At 34.2% G+C, this 18611-nt stretch overlaps 1 protein-coding gene across 1 annotated transcript in view; it reads right to left on the bottom strand.

Moving 5' to 3' along the window:
• The window catches only part of LOC149089444 (putative peptidase C1-like protein F26E4.3), a 51705-nt gene that overhangs the window by 20763 nt on the left and 12331 nt on the right, over positions 1–18611 (bottom strand). Inside the window, exon 2 of the mRNA XM_089238553.1 lies at positions 1494–1557. Within this exon, the coding sequence (XP_089094679.1) occupies positions 1494–1557 (64 nt within the window). The remainder of the gene's footprint in view (positions 1–1493; positions 1558–18611) is intronic.

The raw sequence follows: 18611 nt of genomic DNA, 5'->3' as shown, positions 1-18611 counted from the left end.
ATGCATACTAACCGGTTATTATGAATAATCGGATAGATGCATAGACCAACGAATATTCCTCCTCCCGTAATTCCTCCCATGAACATAATTTCCCGTGGTAATAGCCGTGGCTCAAACAGGCCTTCCCAAATTATTTGCGCATCTACAACTGTTGACTTAGGAAACACTTTCAATTAAGAGCTTATCAAATGACGTACGGTAGTCCAAAAGGGGTCGTATAAAGGAAAAAAATAAAAAAAACTTTTTATGTAGGCCCTGTGTGCTAAAATTTCTAATTAGAAGTCGTTTTCAAAAAATTGCACAGTTTTAAATGCAATATCAACGGGGATATTCCACTTGGAAGTTTTCAGCATTTGCCGCCAATGATTGAGTGTGTGGTTTACAAATTGTGAAACGTAAATTAAATTCAAAATTGTCAAAATTCTGTAATAGTCTAAAATATAATTGCTATTTATTGCAAATAAAAGACCAAAATTTTTGAGTTGGTTCCATTTGTTACAGCCCCTAAAAATAGCAACTTTTGAGCCAATGGAAATTAGCCAAAACAAAGATTTGATATCTCGGCAAATATTGCATTTAAGAATATTTATTTTTTTGCAAATGACTTGTCAGAGCAGGATCTACATTTCAATAATTGGAAGTTTTAGCACAGCACACGGGGACTGTATAAAAAGTTAATTTCTTCATTGTTTTTATGTATACGACCCTTGAAACAAATTTTGAGATTTTAAGTAACTGTACGTCATTTGATAACTTTTTGTGGTTGAAAGTATGTTTCTAAAGTCAACGGTTGCAGAGCTGTGCAAACAATTTGGGACATCTAGTAGGCCTATAGCTTCAAACGTTAATTTGATCATGAGCTCTAATATTCTGTAACTAGGCTGTTCTGGACAGTTGCAGTAACGCAAAACCTCACTTCCACAGAAATAGTATATCCTAATGGTGTTCCCGAAAAAAGACTTCGTTTGCATAAAAATGAAAAAATATATTTTAAAAAATTACATAATATATGGCGTACGCAGGGGGGGGCAAGCTTATAGTGTTATTTTGCAGGGAAAAAAACGTAACCTCCTTCCCCCCTTAGAAAATTCTGCGTACGCCTATGTATGACACTATTATACGGAAAATAAAGTATCTGAAAGAGATAAAAATTCTGCGATTGATTCTAAAATTGCAGAAAATATTCCTGCCACATTTCTCTTCTGCACAAAATTTTCCGAAAAATATCCATCACAAAAATATGAGCCCTCTGTTGTCACCTATCGAATAAAAACTGAACTATCTCATAATTTAAGTAAAGTTAGTTGTTGCCATTTTACGAACTAATTTTTCCGTTCCACTGGTGTCCGCAAAAGAGCTGATTCACTGCAATGAATTCATTAAATTTCATTAGTTCGAGCTTCCTATAATAAACATAAAAGATAATGTCCTATAAATAATTATCTTGATATTACATTTCATCTTCCATTAGAAACACAGAATTGTTTCCTTACCACTTGTTGCAGTTTATTTTTATGGACTGTCCTAACGGATAGTACCGGCCTTTGTACAAGCATTCTGTAAGAGAGAGAGAGAATGCTATTCAGTTTGGATTGTTAAAATAAGATATATATTACAGTGAACGCTCGTTATAACGACCCCACGTTATAGCGACCATTCCATTACAACGACTGGTAGGATAAATCCCAAATGTTTTGATATAATGATAATTATATATGTTTTACTTTCGATAGCCTGCCAAGATAACGTTCATTTTCGACGAAAGGGATCGTTATATCGAGCGTCGAATGTAGTACGAATGAGGTGTAGTCGTACTTTTCAGAAATAAATGTTTAGAAAACTAAAATTGACGGTCATTGAATAGTTATCATTTGATATTGACCTACTCCTGGAACGAAATTTTTTTATTTTCAATACTCAGTAAGATTTTAGTCGAAGAATGAAGTGGAATTTTGATTAGATTTGATCAAATTTTTGATTTTGATCAAAATTATTCTTCGAAAAAAGTGAAAAAAAGTTACTTTTCTGAGGATTCGGGACTGGGATGAGAAATTATCATACACTGTAGTTCCATAATTAATGAGATAATTTCAGAATTATTGAAAGAAATAATTTAAGAATTATTGAAAGAAATAATTTCAGAATTATTGAAAGAAATAATTTCAGAATTATTGAAAGAAATAATTTCAGAATTATTGAAAGAAATAATTTCAGAATTATTGAAAGAAATAATTTCAGAATTATTGAAAGAAATAATTTCAGAATTATTGAAAGAAATAATTTCAGAATTATTGAAAGAAATAATTTCAGAATTGAAAAATTATTTTGCAATTCATGAAAATTCATAATTAGTAAAAAATATTTTAGGAATTATTGCAAGAAATATTTACAGAATAAGAGAAAAATATTTCCAGAATAAATAAAAGATATTTCCAGAATCAACAGACATTTCAAAAATTGCTGAAAGAAATATTTTCGAGATTAATGAAAAGTATTTCCAGAATTATTGAAAACCAATTCCTGAATTAAGGAGAGAAATATTTTCAGAATATTAATACAGATTCATATTCAATGAAAGAATAATTTCAGAATTTGTGTTTGAAAATTTTTATCATTTACCTTAGTAATTCATTCTGAATGAGGGGCCGTTCAAGTATTACTTCACCATGACTTTTGATGACAAGGGGGGAGGGGGGGGGGCGTTTGGGTAATGCTTACGTCATCAACCACCCTTTATGAAAATATGAGTTAGGATTCAGAGGGGCAGAGCTGATGACGAAATTTTGCTGACAAGGGGGGGAGGGTGGTCAAAAATGGCTAAAAATTTGCTTACGTAATACTTGAACGGCCCCTGATTCAAAAGATAAAGAGTGTATAAGGATATGACTTGACACCGGGGGGGGGGGGGGGAGGAGTTGCACAAGCTTTTCAGTCCATGGGCCAGATATGAGGTATTTCTGCCTTTCGCGGACCTGAAATTTAAGGCGTATACAAATCTCCCCTTAACGGACACACCTCAGATGTGGTCACCACTCTTTTACGGCCAAATATTAATTTCCAGTTGTATAATAGAAGTATGTATTTAAAACCCCTGATTAACGGTTACCCCACTTTTACGGACGAATTTCTTTTGTCCCGTCGGTGTCCGCAAAAGAGGTTTACTGTATGTATGTGTGTATATATATATAAAAGGGATGACCATATATAGTCTGTGAATATATTCATCACACATATTTGTCAAAGCTATACGCATCTTTTTTTGGGGAATTACATTTCTACCCATTGCAACTTGCATTAGCTCTCTGTTTCCTGCCACTAGCGATTTTTCAGTGAGTTTAGTGATAGATGGGTGCTGTACTTGTGCTTGGAAATTTTTTTTCACTCTAATCGTAATGGGCGTATTTACTCGGCTTTGACAATTTTCTTAGCAGTAATTTGGCAATTTTACTTGCCTTAGATTTTTTTTTTTTTTGCGATAATTGCCAAATTCATTTTCATTTGAAGAACTCTTTGTGATAATTGACGATATCCTATATGAATCCCGATTTCTCCCCGTATTTTTGTGAGGGAAATATGCCCAGCGTAGACATTTATCGTGCTGTGTGTGTATCGATACCTTTCAACCGGAACACCTATTGCGGGCCGGATGGAAGTCCATGGTTGGACGCATTTGGCCCGCGGGCCGGAGGTTGTACACCCCTGCTTTATACCTCATTGATAATGATAAATACAGAACTTTTTGGTTTTCTTGTAACGTATAATCCCCGAGTTATAAGCAGGAAAATACGGTCTATAAATTCGATTCGAGATACGTTAAAAGATAGGCGTGGATCTCAGTCCTACTCCCATCTTTTGGTTCCATGTATATAAATATTACATAAGACCACAAAATCGATTCTCACACAGGCCACAAAATGCCTACGCCCGGTGCAGTACACTACAACTAATATCCATATCATTTTAATTCGAATCATGAAGACCGATTTTATGACTCAGATAACAGTATTACGATTCCATACCGCATAATAATATTTAATGACAACTTCTATGGAAAACAAAATGAAAAACATCATTCTTCTAATTATTTTTACACGGCCATTAGGAAAAAGAAGAATAATAACTCATTTGACGTAACCAACAATATTAGAAACCACACAAAGAGTGTTTTAAATGCTGCTCTCGGACTCGCTTTTAAGATAATGAGACGCGTAACACGTTTCTATAAGGTGCTAAGGTGCTCCTTGTATAATAATAATAATAATACACAACCGCTCGAATCGAGAGCTTCTTCAACATGCATCATAATTGACACATGGTTAGTTTCCTCACGTGTCACGACTAAGAAAAGATGAGGCCATATTTTTGAAGAGATTCGCGGACTTTTAATTGAGGCAATGAGTGTATTCTCGTACCCTGAAGCTAAAACGAAAAACAAGTCATAGAAGGACCTTCGATCATTAGGTAATTAACTAAAAAAAGAATGTTTCCCAAGATGCCGGTGATTAACATCCACGAAATGATCTCAACGTCCGAAACAAGAAAAACAGAAATAGTTTCCAGTCCCTTCTCTAAAACTAAACTAATACATATAAAGATAGAAAAGAAGAAACTAAAATATAATATAAAGTCATTGCTAATTGAAGGAAACGAGTTCTTAAAATGTTCAAGCCAAATAAATAGAGAAAAAAATAGGCATTTTTCTTCTTTTTCAACTGATATAACAATCGTAAGAACAACAATTATGTTTCGTGTTTCCAGTTACGTTGTTTCTCATTATTTTGTGTTGATGTTTATTGAAGTAGAGAAGCTCATCAAACAAGGGTGGAGATGGAAGTTAATTTTTCTCTTTCTAAAAAAAAAAAGAGAAATGACTCTTCTTTGAATAGGTCATTACCATTGATGAAAGTTCTAAAATTGCTAGGAAATGCGAATTCCGGAATGTTTTTACCGTTCATCATCATCAGCAGCAGCAGTGGAATCGTATTATTATTATTACGCATCACGACCGTTAATTGCGGTGGCAACTGTTGAAAATCGGGGTGTTTTTGAAGTTTGTTATTAAGTTTCATTCGTTTGACGCTAAAAACATATGTTGTCTGATTTATTTATTTTCTTCCTACGAAAAAGTAATAACTGTTCTAATATCAGTCAGTTTTGATACATTTCATTCGTGACTACTCGGTTCATTTTACTATCTTTTAGAGAAAGATGTAGCGGAAGAAATGAATAGACGTTGAAAGATATGTTATTGATCGGATTTTGAATGATATTAATTTGTTTCTAATTTTTCATATATTTATAGTTTCCAATTCATTTATAGTTTCTAATTCATCATAGAAAAGTGATGAAATTGCTGTATTTGCTGAAAATACAGCATTGTATTTTTCATATATTTCAAAATACGGTATTTGCTGTATTTTTGAAATATATGACATCCATATTTTTATGGGCATCTTTTTCTCAGCCACCTCGTTGGGCATTTTGCCTGTTGTGGCGTTGTATTTGTATTTGAAATATAATGCTTCTAAAAACAGAATAATTGAACAACCAAATCAAATTTATTCATTTTCGCACATACAAAAAGATTTAAAATCAATTTTTGTAATGCATACTTATCATGCTTCTGAAAACAAAATAATTGAACACGCTGTTTCAGCACAAATGTTTCCATATTGTGCTTCGAACAGCAGTGTTTGAAAAAAAAAACTTCAAGAAGCAAATATTTTTCGAATAAAGATTTCAGCAACAATTTTTTTTTCGAAATTCTTCAACACTTATTTGAAAATTTAAGAAAATATCATCAGTAAAATAGAGAAAAAGGTTTAAAACATTAAATTTTAATAATTTTTTTTCAAACAATAAGTATTAGTAAACTTTTTTTACAATAACTTTTAGCAACTTTTTTTACAATAACTTTTAGCAACTTTTTTTACAATAACTTTTAGCAACTTTTTTTACAATAACTTTTAGCAACTTTTTTTACAATAACTTTTAGCAACTTTTTTTACAATAACTTTTAGCAACTTTTTTTACAATACAATTTTTTGAAACTTTTAGTAATTTTTTGAAAATTTTAGTAAATTTTTACAATTTTTATAAAAAAAAATAGTGTCTTTTAATAATTTTTTTTGAAAAAATAACTTTTAGAGTAAGTTTTTTAAAACAATTACTTTTAGTGTCCAACTTTTTTAAAACAATAACTTCATTCTAAGGGTTTTAAACCAATTACTTTCAGTAAATAGTTTTCATTTCTAGTGTAAGTTCTTCAAAAAATAACTTCAATTAGTGTCTATTAAAAATCATTAGAGAGAGAGAGAGAGAACAAAGCAATTACCGTACAGTTTAGAAACACAATGTTTCAAGAAAAAAAAATTCTAGAGTAGAATTACTAAAAATCATGAAATCATCAACAGTAATTTTTTTTTATAAACTTCTTTGGAAAACAAAATGTTTTAAAAAGCTTGTTTTGAAACAAAATATTTTTAGAAATAGAATTGATTTGAAAACTTCTTTTTGGAAACGAAATGTTTTTAACAGCGATTAATAATCTTCTGAATAGTGTGCTTTTAGTAACAGCAAAACACTTTTTTGAAACAGTTCTTCAAGAAACAATGAAATACCTTTTTGAAAGAAAGATTGTAGCAACAATGAAACACTTTTTAGTGTGAAACAGTTCTTTAAAAAACAATTTTGCGTTAATATTTTTTCAGGAACTAATAAATCACTTTTTCGTTTTCATGTCAAAAACACTTTTTCCTTCCAAAAACAATGTCAGCAGTAAAGTTTTAATGCAGTAATTACGGTGAAAACGTTTTCACAACTTTCACAATTTTTCTAATAGGGAAAGGTTTTTTAGACAATGTTCAACCAGAATGTTTTGTTTAGACAATGTTCAACCAGAATGTTTTGTTTAGACAATGTTCAACCAGAATGTTTTGTTTAGACAAAGTTCAACCAGAATGTTTTGTTTAGACAAAGTTCAACCAGAATGTTTTGTTTAGACAAAGTTCAACCAGAATGTTTTGTTTAGACAAAGTTCAACCAGAATGTTTTGTTTAGACAAAGTCAATCGCCAACACGATTATTTCGGGAGAGTTTTAAATCAAAAGAAATTAATTTTTCGTGCATGGATTTTCGATAAAACGAGCAATTACAAACTTTAAAGATCTGAATTTTTGACGTAAAAATGAGGAGCCCGATTCGTACCGTGTCCGGAAAAATTCACCGACAACAATTCACGGCCATGCAATTCACCGAATGGAAAATTTCCCGATCACCGACATCAGTTCGACTGAGTGAATGATTGATCGAGTGAGCAAGTAAACGAGTGAGTGAATGAATAAGCGATACCGACTTGTCACCTGAGCTAGCACGCTCCAGCTTACTCATTCACCAGACCACTCCTACTACTCCTATCACTCACTCACTGGGTCGCCCCCTCTGTCAATCACTCACTAGGTTGCGCACTTACTCCTTAGGTCTCTTGCTCACCAAATAACTCGCTTCATATGTCACTCACTCACTATAATACTCAATCACACACTGTGACACTCTCTCAGTAGGCCGGTCACTCACTTAATCTCTAAATCACTCATTTACTCCTTAGGTCACTCATTCCATCATCAACTCATTAGGTTGCTCACTCTGTCATACATTCAATCACATGGTCGCTCACTCTGTCATACATTCAATCACATGGTCGCTCACTCTTTCACTCACTAGATCACCAACTCTCACTCGTTTACTCTCTAACTAGGTAGCTTACTATGTTGCTCTATGACTAGGTCGCCCACTCAGTAGTTCCTTGACTAGATCTGTCACTCGCTCACTCATTAGATCACTCAGTCCACCACTCTGGGTCGCCACCATGACATTCACTCTCTAACTACAGCATCATTTACTGATTCACTCGTTCGGTCATTCCTCGCTCACTTACTGGCTCACTGACTCGTGTCAAACTGTTCTCGGTGAATTATTAGGTGAAGTGTTTTCGGTGAGTTTTCCCAGCGGTGAATTTTCCGTGGATGAATTGTTTGTCGGTGAATTTTCTTATCGGTGAATTTTCCTGGCGGTGAATTGTTGTCGGTGAAGTTTCCGTAAACTGATTCATACAGTGTTGGAAAATCATCTGGCGTGTTACATGTTTCTTTACTTAACCGAATCTTTATTTAAATTTTTTTGTATTTTTTCAGCAGAACACATTTCCTCTGTCAAAAGAGCTTTTGTCGCTTACGTATACACACACTACACTCATTCAAGTGTTACACAAAATAGAAAAACGGAACCACTGTCAGAGATATGGCGCTAAAAATAATTCATTAGAGGTAGGTAAGGCTTTAGAAGAGTCTTTAACCCCTCACACTGGGGTCTTTTTCTTTTCGTATAATTTTTTTAGTGTGCATTGGACCTCGTTTACATTGAACCTCCTCCTCACCTATGCTCTGAATAAATTCCGGTTGAATCAAAAAATAAACTGTCTTTAAAGACGTTGAAGGGGGGTAGGGGTGGGATAGGCATTTGCCTCTCATTGAAAAAATATCTTGAGTAAGTATGGGGGGGAGGGAGAAAATGGTATACATGAGTGTAGAAAATACACTGGGAATCCATTGTGTCCGCTCCTTATTCAATGGCAGTAGTTCACCTAAACACCCATACAGCTAAACGCTCATTGAATGCGTCTTGACCTTCAGTGTTGGAGGGGAAAAAAAATCAGATTTTTTTTTTATTCATTCTTTAATGTGTTGGTTTTTTATATTTTTGAAGTTCTCTCCCTCTCTTCTTGGAATGTTTATTTGAGGAAAGGATCGAGGACATTGAAAACAGCTTCCATTTTGACATGTGAGCAAACGTTCTTGATTTTCGGCGAAATTTCACACGGTTCAATGAATCGAATCCGTGATCAAATCTCATTTCGCGGATGTATTCGGTAACGAGTTCTTTTCGACAATACTTTCAGTAGCGAATTATTTTCCAATAATGCTTTCGGGAACAAGTTTCCTAAACAATGCATTAAAAAAAAAAGTTTCCTAAACAATGCATTAAAAAAAAAAGTTTCCTAAACTATGCATTAAAAAAAAAGTTTCCTAAACATTGTTTATAAACACGTTCTCTAAACAATGTTTTAAGAAACAAGCTTTATAAACAACGCTTTCAGAAACAAGATTTTTAAACAATACTTTCAGTAACACAAATCTGATAAATAACACTTTCAGTAACACAAATCTGATAAATAACACTTTCAGTAACACAAATCTGATAAATAACACTTTCAGTAGCGAATTTTTTTTTTTAATAGTACTTTCAGAAACAACTTTTCTAAATAATACTAAAAAAAAACAAATTTTCTAAATATTATTTACAAAAAACCAAGTTTTCTAAATATTATTTACAAAAAACCAAGTTTTCTAAAGAACACTTTCAAGCAAAAATATTTTCTGAACAATACTTTGGGGAACAAGTTTTCAAAAAATACTTTCAGTAGCGAATTTTTTTAATTAACTTCGGTATATATTTCCAACAATGCATTTAGTAAGTATTTTCAACAATACTTCAAGAAACAAGTGATTGAAGTATACGCAGATTTACGCAGATTACTCAGTATACGCAAATTTATTAAAAAAAAAAAAACTTTCCGAGTCAACTTTTTCCCTCTTAGTATACTGCTAATTACAAGTAGTATTGTAATAACGAATTTGTATAACGAGTTTTTTGAAAAACAGTCTCAATAAAAAGTTTACAACGATACTTTCAGTAGTAAGTTTTTCCAACAATACTTTTAGTAGTAAGTTTTTCCAACAATACTTTTAGTAGTAAGTTTTTCCAACAATACTTTTAGTAGTAAGTTTTTCCAACAATACTTTTAGTAGTAAGTTTTTCCAACAATACTTTTAGTAGTAAGTTTTTCCAACAATACTTTTAGTAGTAAGTTTTTCCAACAATACTTTTAGTAGTAAGTTTTTCCAACAATACAAAAGTATTGCATAAGATCCAAATAATATATTGATGCAGAGCCGCAACTAGGGGGAGCAACTAGTCTTGTGCCCCCGGCGCTGGACCCGAAGAGACGCAAATTTCATTCTGAAACCTCTCCTTAAACATTACAAGGTGGCGTCAAAATGCGTGCTTGTCCCGCGTGACCAAGCATCTAGTTGCGGCCCTGTATGGATGTTATATATATGGTCTAATATTCCCTAAACAAATCATATGGATATCTGGGAAATACATGAAGATCACGTTATTATTAAAAAGCAAAGAAGTATCGTAAAGTAAAAAGTATTGCAAAGAAACGTGTTTGTTCAAGAGTCTCAGTAACAATTTTATTTTCTCTGGTAGTCTCAGTAACAATTTTATTTTCTCTGGTAGTCTCAGTTACAAAGATATTTAATAACACTTGCAGGAGCAAGTTTTTTGAACATCGATTCCAGGAACACATGCACACAAGTTTTTCAATAATACTTTCAGTAGAGCATGCTTTCTGTAACAATGAGAAGATTCTCTAACAATAAATTTAGTAGGAGATTTAAATTTTTGTAACAATGAGTTTCGCTAAACGTTCTCTAACAATGACTTTAAGATTTTCTAATAACGATTCAATAAATAAAAGATTTTCTTACACTGAGTTTTCAGTAAAATATTTTTTAGCAAGGTGAGGAAAAGTTCTTGATGCTTAGTAAAAAGATGGTTTCAACAATGAACTTAGTGAAAAGAAAACCTCCTTATTGGAAGATTGTTTTTTTCAAAAGTGTATATAGAAGGAGGTTTTTTGTACAGTGAGTATAGTAAAATATTTTCAAATAATGAGTGAAAGCGAAGACTGTAGTAAGATATTTTCCAACAATAGGTGAAGAAAATTTTTTGATACTCAGGTTTTGTACAACAGGATTTCAACAATGCATTTTATATAAGGTTTTCCAACAATGTTTAGTAGAAAATTTTTTCTTTACAAAGAATTTCTCTCTGGCCCAACCGTCGATCTTCGGGTGTGGAAACAGCTGTTTGTTCTATCGTAACGGAACATCTGCTGTAATTTCTGTCTATGCAAACAACCATGAATTACCAACCATTTTATGATTATACATGGTGTCAGTTATTTACCTTCCATAGCTCAACCGCAATGTTTTCCCCATGCGCGGAATCAAGCCCAGAGCTGCGACTGAGCTCTTGGGGTTCTGGGCTCTTGAGGTCATTCACCGTCAGAAATCACAACCATCACTTTTGTTTTCCGACAATGTCACCTTCAACTACGAAAGAGTTGACCGTCGTTTATGAATGAGTATATAAAGACGAGATAGCCCTGATTTTTTATTTTAGTGTCTCAAATTAGAAAAATTAGGTTTCAAATAAGCTGCACTATATTTTTTTTAACCCTTTCAGACCCAAGCATTCATTTTTTGGATTTTTAAAAATATTTTTCCATTTTTGATACTCAAAAAATGTATTAAAACCATAAATGTTAGTAAATCTTTATTTTTCAAAACTTTCATTTTTTTTTTTGTGTGTGAAGAAATAATTCACTTCTTCTTTCAAACTTCTTCAAACAAGATGACATGCAGGGGGGGGGGTCTAGGTCAATTCGTCGCGCTCAACTTGTCGCGTGACAATTCATCGCAGCGTCAATTCGTCGTGCTACAAACTCGTCGCGGTACAAATTTATCGCAGAGTCAGTTCGTCGCCGTACAAATTTGTCGCAGAATCAGTTCGTCGCGGTACAAATTTGTCGCAGAGTCAGTTCGTCGATCAAATAAATTTTCAAAATTCAGTTTTCACGGTATACGCCACTTCCCGCCCCTCTCCCCCCCCCCCAAAAAAAAAACCCACCAATTTTCTATTTCAAAACCTACACAGGGTCTTAACAGAAAAAATTCTACCGTGCGAAAACGCAATACACACACATTGTGGTCTGTATAAAGACTGTATATATGATATTTATTGTTGTTTATATTTAAAAACATCTAAGTTACATTTACACATTAGCTTCATTAATCTTTACTCTTTCAATACGTTCATCTGAAAGTGACGTCATTTCACATTTATACTATGACGTTATCATTAGAGACAATGCAGCACTGAAAGCAAGAAGAAAGCCTATTTGATGGACTGGTTTATAATCCACACGCACATCTGATACTCCTCCTTGAAAAATTAATACTTGAGAGTAATTTATACTTTTCTTTAATTTGTAAAATTGATATGTTGGTAGTATATATGATAATTGCTCATTTCTTTTGATTCACAAATTAATGTGTAATTTTTATATCTGTTTTTTTTCTAATAACATCTAATACCAAATAATATGTAATATTTCCCCCATGGAAATATATGCCAGTTAGAACAGAATACAATGATAATAGAGCTTGACTGCATTCTTTACATCATTTACATTTTCAGCATGTTCATTGTCAAAGTACATTACTTTAAGAGTGTGTGTGTCCAGCATATTTACTTCCTCACCTTGTTGAATTTTGGGTTGCAAAAACTAGTGTTTGCCCAGGGCCCGAATTTACAAGGAACGGGGCCCTGCTAGAAGAAAGGAAGCCTCCTATGCATTTCCAGAGATACACAAGCCTCGTACGTATACTCATTTAGAAACAAGAAAGTTTCTTACGTAGCCTCGTGCGTATGCTCATTCAAAATAAGTCTTCAACGCATTTCGAAAGATACGCTATCCTCACGCATATAGTCATTCAAAAGCAAGGAAGCTTCCTGCGTATTTCAATGGGTACGCAAGCCTCATAAATTCATGAGGAAATCTCCAACGCAGTTCCAAGGGGTACCATTAAATTGGAGTCAATATCTCTTCGAATGACTTTTCTTAAATCTAAGTGAACCACCAGTTTAAATTTCTTTAAAAAAATTGCCTGATATATTCTGAAAAAGTGAAAAAAAAAAATGGTTTGGAATGCCTTTCTTTCTTCCAAACCGAGCACAACTTCAGCCTATCGCTATGGGCAATTTACTACCCAGTGAGTTTTGCCAGAAGTGTGCGTCTAGTGCTGTTTGTGCACGTATGTGTGAATTTTTAGCGCAGCCATCTAAATTTCAAATTGTGAGTGAAGTGTAATTTAGTATTTGTATCGTTGTAAGTTTCATGCTCTCAGTGGCATGACTTTTTAGTATGGAATATCGAATGCAAAAGCTTACAACGTAATTATAAGCCACCCATATACAAACGTGAGCCTCTTTCCAGGACAGGCCAATGGTCAATAATGGACAACCGTAGCCGCATTCATGCCTTTCGTTTTTACTCATGTTTTTCAACTAAACAATGTTAACTTCTCGTAACTATCACAGCGAAAACACGCCTGGAATGAGACGATGGCTGCCTGATTATCACAACGACAACCATTTCCGACTTCTTAGACACTTGCGTCATGCAAAATAGAAAGAGTTCTTTTTTTTTTCTCCTCAACCCTTACTATAAATTCACTTCCGCGTATACTGAGCGACTTGTGCCAGGAACTCATCAGCTGCTTTGTGTGTTTGTGTTGTTGCCACTCTTCTATTGAAGAATCAAAAAGCTACAAAGGGAAATTAGGGGGGGAAGACTGAGCCAGAGATGGGATGACCTTCGCCTTTAACTATTACCGACTTTCTTTGCGCAACCCAACCTTCCATCAACGGGAACTGAACCAACCTTCAGGAAAGAGAGTTTTATAAAGACGCTTACGCATTGTTTTTCTGTTTGCTCTTGACGCCCTACAACCAAGGAAAAACAGCCCTATCCCAAGTCAGAGTGAGAGAGACGTACACAAACAAGATCATGATCTCAATATCATCATTGTCTGCCCTGTGTATATACTCTACTCATTCTCTTAAGAGGATCGAGGTTCGAAAAGATCTTATCGCTCTTCCTACTCATAGCCCAGCACTCAACATCACTGTACACTTACTGGAGCGCCCTTGCCAGAAGGTCTATTCGAGCTTTTAGATACTGTACTCTAGGTTTAAGTTACGTATTTGTCCGTTCATGCATTGTTATGACATGAAATGTTTTTGGATAAACTTTGCTACTCGTGCGTAACTAGGGCTACCCTTACCAGCCGTGGACCTGGTGCGAAAATAGTTACGAGGCGTCTTAATTTCGGGGGGACACCCCCCCCCAGCCCTGATTTTACATATTCTGTGGGAGAGGGAAATCGACATCCAAAAAAATCCATACATTAATACTGAAAAATATCCATACAAAAAAAAAGGAGAAACCACAATTAAATGTAACAAAAAATAATAATTATGAAAATTTCGAACTGAAAATTTTTTTAAATTGTGGTGAAAGAAATTTTTCCAAAACCAATTAAAATTAGGACCTAACGAAAGAAATTGTCTGAGAAATAATGGAAATTCAGACTCGATGAATCGAAAATGAAGAAAATAACTGGCAGAGATAATTCTAGCACCCATGAAAGTTCAGAATAAATAAAAGAAATAATTCCATCATGAAAATTACGAATAAATGAATTCCAGAATTAATGAAAATTTAGAATCACTTTTGATTATTTTTGTTGCACCACAGGTCATTTTCTGCACACGAGGGCAAATTAGACCGGGACCTACAATTCATTGCCGATTCCGAATGGAAGCCTTTTTTTTATACTCACCGAGGGGCTGGTGCGTTAACCCCCCCCCCCCTTTCCCTCCGGTGTGGAACTCCCTGCGGTAGTAATCTGTTTCTGCGATAATGTCGCCGGTTCTGTTGTACCCCCTGTGTTAGGAAAGTTTCTGACAAGAACGAAACGGGTATCGAACTCGCGACAACCTCTAAACTCCTTACTCAAGGTGAGCTTCCTGTGCTACCGCGCCCGAAAATTTACGATTCCAGAAAATTCAGAATTTATAAAACAAGTACAGGCGGTCCTGCTTATTATCGGAAAACTGATAAAATCCTCCTTCACCAAAATGTCTCCCATATATACAATGTTCCTCGCTTAATATACGATAATTCCAATTTCTTATACTTGCAGCGAATGCTACGCCTCACACGCCAAATGTTAATACACATCAACCGCTAAACACATGTTTTTATTAAATAAAACACTCCAAATTAGTGAAAAATATGCTACTAATTTAAGATAAATGCATCTTTGAGTACGTACTGAATCCAAGTATCGAAGTTTTTTTCAATACGTGCATTCATAATTATTTTATTTTTTTCTACATTGAGCCAATAGAGGACGCTAACTTTCCTAATGAAATGTGAAAATCTTATAGGTATTGTCTTTGAAATTAAATATCATTTTTTAATTTCATTTTTGATGTCTGATTCATTTGAAAAGCTTTATTAATATTGATCCTTCGTCAGTTTTCAAAACACATACTATATTGACGTTGTAAAATTACAATTGAATTGCTGTCCGCATAATCGGATATTGTGTGTGTGCTAGATTCGTTGATATCCGATTAAGCGTGGGGGGGGCCGACATTAACTCTAGAATTATTTCTTTATAGGTGAAAATGCAAATTTTTCCAGATATATAAAAATTCAGAATTTATGAAAGAAATTATTACGAGCATAAGTGCGGTGGCCCAGTGTGACCGCACCTGTCGCGCACCCCTAAGGGTGGTCCTGTAAGCATCACATGCATAGCCGCCACAAAAGGAAAAGGGGAGAGCTTTTTAAGGCCCTGATGATCGAACTTCAACATTTTTCGCATTATAAATTCACTACAAAATGTTCTGAATTCATATCAAATAGAAGTAAGCCCCAATAAAAATCATTACCATGGGACCTGGATAAGGGATCACTCCTGATGCGATCACCCATGTTAATTTACAGTTCATAGGAATAGAAAAGCTTGTTTACTTCGGTTTCCCACAGTTAAATCGATGTCGGCGTTAAAAAATGATTGATGTGTTTTGAAATCGTATTTTGCACCAAATCTTTTTGTTGAAGTCAGTGAAGTAGTGTCTCACTTGGTGACTTTCACTGAAGTAGTCTCGACCATGGATCACACAATAGAGGCTTACGATGCTCTATAGTCTGTGTGGGTGTCTGTGGCCCCTATAGTCATTTCTATTTTTGAATTTTTCAAATTGAAATTATTTTAAAACAAAACGTTCCTTCTGGTGTTGGTAAAAATACCAAACAAAAAAAAAACCGGTTTTTAATTTAAATAAGTCTTTTCCGTTCAACCGTTTATCCATCACATCATGAAAAACCGAAATAATTAATCATGTAAGTTCTAATTAAAGCCTTAAACCAAAAAAATGGAATTTTCTTTTTTTTTGCAAAATGTAGTACACAATGGATGTAATTAACCTGTTACTTGAAAGTACCGTCAGCACTACATGCTTCAATTAAAAAAAAGTACCAATTCAAATACGTTGAATGATACATAATATTGATCATATTCATTTATTTTACTACAAAAGAAAGCAATTTACAACAAAGAAAGCCGTGATTTGTTTTATACATTTGCTAAGGAACATTTTGTAAAAGCAATGCTTTACTACATCACACAAAAGTGTAGTATGGGAAACACTTTTACAGGGGTGAAACATTTGAGTTTTATTATTAAAAATATTTAAAAAAACTAATAGTCCCACATTTGTGCTGTCTTCTGGTAATCGAAAAACTAGTTACACATAATTACAAAGCTTGCATTCTTAGTTATATCAGAGAAATTAGCATTCAGTGACTTGTTGCTAAGAGTATATAGTATAAAGAAGGTAGCAAAACGTCACGAGGGGAGGTGCTTTTAACTCGCTAACTTCGATACTGTGAAACGGAAAAATCTTGCATATGAATGAAACAATTTTTTTTTTAAATAATACGGTAGTAAATTCTTCACTTTAACAAATTTTTATGCGTTAGAAAAATCTCTGAATTTCTTGACGCAGATTAAATACCATTGCCTGTTTTCTGCGGGTTTTTTTCCCCGCCGAGAGGTTGAAAGAGAAATATTGTATTAAAAAAAAGTTTATAGAAATATATTATCAACGATTTCTAAACAAAAAGAAAAAATTCAATTTTAGTAGAAAAAAAAAATCGAAATTTTTTTCTATAAAAACATAACCAAAAACTTTCACATTTCCCCAAAATTTCATTGCTGGTGAATCATATTTACACATGCAGGATTACATGATGAACAAGTTTGTGTTTTTCTTCCCAAGTGGTGGAAATCGTGTCTCCGGACTTTATGCAGCTGCGCATTATTCGCAGTAAATTATGTTTTCTATTAAAATTCAGTCATACAACTGCCGGTGTTGATCACGTGCATAGCAGCTGGAAAAAAAGAGTTTGAGGGGGGAGGAATTGGAAAAAATCGTTTCTCTCAAAATAAAATAATTCTTTTTACATCAAAATACTCTCAAAGATTGCCTGATAATCTCTTAAAATGTATCGCGCGTTCACCTTCTGTCATTTTTGAAAGTACTTTAAAACAAAATTACGATGAAGAATAAATAAATCAAAGATCGTCAAAAAAATGAAGATTGAAGGGAGGAATAAAAAAAATGGAACTTATGCGAACTGAACTGGATTCCAATCTCCGTCCTCCCTCGTGAGAGTCCCTATACTCTACCTACAACACCACTTCAGATATCGAATTTCGGCTGTAATTAAATAGATTAAGGGGAAAAAAACACGCCATTAAATTCGCCAAATGAAATTTCACCGAGTACTTTTCTATAAGTGACGTATTCATTCATTGCGACCAATCTCATGGGACGCTAAATTCCTCTGTCATACCTGGAATATGCTACCAGGTCACTGTTCCGAAAAAATTCTGTTGTCCGCTATGAGTGTCCGCCTCTAGTGTTATATCAAACTCCTGATAATGCTTCTTGAAATTCCGCTTATAAGGGGGTCTGTTAATACCCCTTCAAAAATTTGCATAAAAATGAAAAATTATAAAATTATTCTTACACTAAGTGCAACGGTTACTTATTAGTGGTTTTGCCAACTTTCGGACACAGCATGGCACCAATATGGGAATGACTAGTTTGCATGTAGAGCCCAGTTGGGAATGAAGAAGCTCGGCCGAAAGACCCGGCTCCAGGAAGAGAGGACAAGTGACAAAGATTTCTAATTGTTATCCAATCTTGATGAAAAGTTTATATGAATAATAATAATGAAAAATAATGAATTCAAAATATTTCGAGAACACACTAATCTCTCACTCATAATGGCGTCGCAAAGTACAAAAAATCTCTGCCGTATACACAAACAAAACACTCAGAGAGAGAGATCCATAATGTTTTGTTATCCTCGGTTATCGTCGACTCGCGTCGTGAGTCATAACCAGCGTGTTGTGGTTCGAGTTAATAAGCAATTTACAATTAGGAAATAAGAGGCTTATTTCGGGTTAGGTTCCCGTTAATTTTTAATACCCCCTTTTGCCCTAGTTATTTACATTCGCTTTCTACGAAAAGAATATAATAATGTAATGAGAACAGAGGAATATTTCGAAGGGAGGACGGGGAAAAGAAATGGGGCGCCCATAAACAATTCCGAATCTCTTTCTCTCTGGTTACACATGGAAGAAATGCATCTATGTCTTTTCTTTCCTGTGGACGGCGACGTCGACGACGACCGACACTAAAGAAGATAATAAGCGTTTACTGGGACCTCACAAACACCGGAAAATTACAAGTTACGTCTATTGAATAATCGTCGC

The sequence above is a fragment of the Pholcus phalangioides genome, unplaced genomic scaffold (assembly GCF_987345545.1).
Source record: "Pholcus phalangioides strain wild (caught in Gottingen) unplaced genomic scaffold, Ppha-v1.0 ptg000002l_1, whole genome shotgun sequence".
NCBI classification, from domain to species: Eukaryota; Metazoa; Arthropoda; class Arachnida; order Araneae; family Pholcidae; genus Pholcus; species Pholcus phalangioides.
The sequence above is the reverse complement of the archived record's forward strand: the minus strand, read 5'-3'. Positions and strand labels throughout refer to the sequence as shown.